The following is a 2,578-nucleotide window of genomic DNA, read 5'->3' on the forward strand; positions in this document are numbered from 1 at the left end:
CCCCTTCCCGCTTGGTGCCTTCTGCCTGGGGCTTCAGACTTGCTGTCCTTGGGCTGGGGGTGATGGACCCGCCCAAGAGCATGTACATCTATGTCCCTGGTCGTCTCCTTGGCCCAGTGACATCTGTGCTGTGGCGGGTAGCTGTTGGGGTCAGGGAAACCAGCTCCTCTTGGCGATGCGGCTGGGGCTCTGCTGGGGTGACACGGACGTGGCTCACCAGTTGGACACTGGCAGAGCCTCTGCAGCCTGAGTTCTGGTTCTTCAGCCACACGGAAGGCCCGGCACCCTCCGATGGTTCCAGGAGGCAACCCAGAGTCCAGCTTTGGGGTCACCTAGGAGAGCGGGCCTGGCCGGTGTCACTGCACTTCGGGCTGGCCTGGGCTTGCGGTGCCCAGCCGATGTTTCAGCCTCCTTATCCCTCCCCCAACCCCTCTCCACCTGTCCTGTGAGTCCCCAGGGAGGTGACTCCCACCGTCCTTAGTCCCTTATCTGCGAGTTGGGTGTATCAGTGCCACCCCCAGGACTCCACGAGGCCTCAGTGAGATGGTGCCAGCCACAGACTCGAGAGTGGCCATGGGTGAGCCAGGAAGGGGGGCATTGGGGTGGAGAGGGACGGTCAGGTCTCTGGGAGCCATCGTGGTATCGACAGACGGCATCTGGGCTCACTGGTCCGCCTGCCCGTTGCCCCCACGGCAGCTGTCCTGCTACTCCTTCCTCTCTGGGCTTGTTTTCCAAACAATTTGCTTAATGTGATTCCCGGCCCAGTTGAACATGAGTAATCGTGTTTACCCGGCACCGTGGGGTAATCCTGCGCCTCCCGGGCCAGTGGGGCCGGGCGCAGGGGAGACACTCTCCTGGTCAGTCGCTCCGTGTCCTTCATTCTCTTGCAGTGGATGCGCCTGGCGCTCCCGCTCACCCTGCCCTGCCCACGGCGGCCACGATGGAGCCTCTGTTCCCAGCCTCCCCACTGACCAGCTGGAATGCCTCCTCGGCAGCCACAGGCAGCGGCGGCGAGAATGGGACGCTGGCGGGGCTGGTGCCCTCACCGGGCGCCCGGGCGGTGGTGGTGCCCGTGCTCTACCTGCTGGTGTGCACAGTGGGGCTGGGCGGCAATGCACTGGTCATCTACGTGGTGCTGCGCCACGCCAAGATGAAGACAGTCACCAACATCTACATCCTCAACCTGGCCGTGGCCGACGTGCTCCTCATGCTGGGGCTGCCCTTCGTGGCCACGCAGAACGCCATCTCCTACTGGCCCTTTGGCCCCGTGCTCTGCCGCCTGGTCATGACGCTGGACGGCATCAACCAGTTCACCAGCATCTTCTGCCTGACTGTCATGAGCGTGGACCGCTACCTGGCCGTGGTCCACCCCATCCGCTCTGCCCGCTGGCGCCGCCCTCGGGTGGCCAAGCTGGCCAGCGCCGCGGTCTGGGCCTTCTCTCTGGTCATGTCACTGCCGCTGGTGGTGTTTGCGGACATCCAGGAGGGGTGGAACACCTGCAACCTCAGCTGGCCGGAGCCTGTGGGCCTGTGGGGCGCCATCTTCATCATCTACACGTCCGTGCTAGGCTTCTTTGGGCCGCTGCTGGTCATCTGCCTGTGCTACCTGCTCATCGTGGTGAAGCTGAAGGCGTCGGGCATGCGCGTGGGCTCCACGCGGCGGCGCTCAGAGCGCAAGGTGACCCGCATGGTGGTGGTGGTGGTGCTGGTGTTCGTGGGCTGCTGGCTGCCCTTCTTCATCGTCAACATCGTCAACCTGGCCTTTGTGCTGCCCGAGGAGCCCGCCTCCGCCGGCGCCTACTTCTTTGTGGTCGTGCTGTCCTATGCCAACAGCTGCGCCAACCCCTTGCTCTACGGCTTCCTCTCCGACAACTTCCGCCAGAGCTTCCGGAAGGTTCTGTGCCTCCGCAAGAGCTACGGCACTGAGGACGCGGATGCCACGGAGCCGCGGCCGGGCCAGAGCAGCCGGCTGCAGGAGGCCATGCTGCCCACACGCAGCTGCAAGGCCAACGGGCTCATGCAGACCAGCAAGCTGTGAGCGCGGAGGCCGCGGGAGGGGACCCCGGGAGAGGCCGTCCTGGGTGGGGGGTGGGGGGCAGGTGAGGATACAGGAACCCACTGCCACCTCTTTTGCTCTCCTTCCCGGAGAAGCGGGGGGACTGGAGCAGAAGAGGAGAAATAGCCAGACAGCAGTGGGGGGAGCGGCCTCCCAAGGCAAATAGCAGACTGGAGAGCCCAGGCCCAGTGGGGCGTATGCAGCTGCCAGGCCCTGGAGGAATTCGGCTTCCTGTCCTCTCCACCCCCAAGAAATGCGCTCCTCCCACCCCACAGGCCCGAAAACGGGTCCCAGAGAAGATGCCCTGGCAGCCTCGCTCGGAAAGGCCTTGGGCTCCCTGGTGCCTGGGCCTCTTTGCGAGGCTGGAAGGAGAAGAATCAGAATGTGGGGGTCACTCACCCGCAGGCCCCCATCTGAGACAGCCCTGCCCAGTGCCGCCCCCAACTCAGTTGTCCTCAGTTGGCCCAGAGCAGGATGCCGACCCCAGGAGGGAGCGGGGAGCAGGCAGAGCCGTGCTGGGCA

The 2,578-nt window shown here is 64.9% G+C and overlaps 1 protein-coding gene across 1 annotated transcript; it reads left to right on the plus strand.

The window, feature by feature from the left end:
- Positions 1-940: 940 nt before the first annotated feature.
- Positions 941-2,038, plus strand: SSTR5 (somatostatin receptor 5). The gene has a single exon (XM_059897193.1). It carries the CDS (start codon positions 941-943, stop codon positions 2,036-2,038), a length of 1,098 nt encoding a protein of 365 aa, XP_059753176.1.
- Positions 2,039-2,578: the final 540 nt, after the last annotated feature.

This window comes from Balaenoptera ricei, chromosome 15 (genome assembly GCF_028023285.1).
Source record: "Balaenoptera ricei isolate mBalRic1 chromosome 15, mBalRic1.hap2, whole genome shotgun sequence".
In the NCBI taxonomy this organism is placed as follows: Eukaryota; Metazoa; Chordata; class Mammalia; order Artiodactyla; family Balaenopteridae; genus Balaenoptera; species Balaenoptera ricei.

Coding starts and splice junctions, on each gene's coding strand:
- SSTR5 (XM_059897193.1), top strand. CDS start 941: ATGGAGCCTCTGTTCCCAGCCTCCCCACTGACCAGCTGGAATGCCTCC.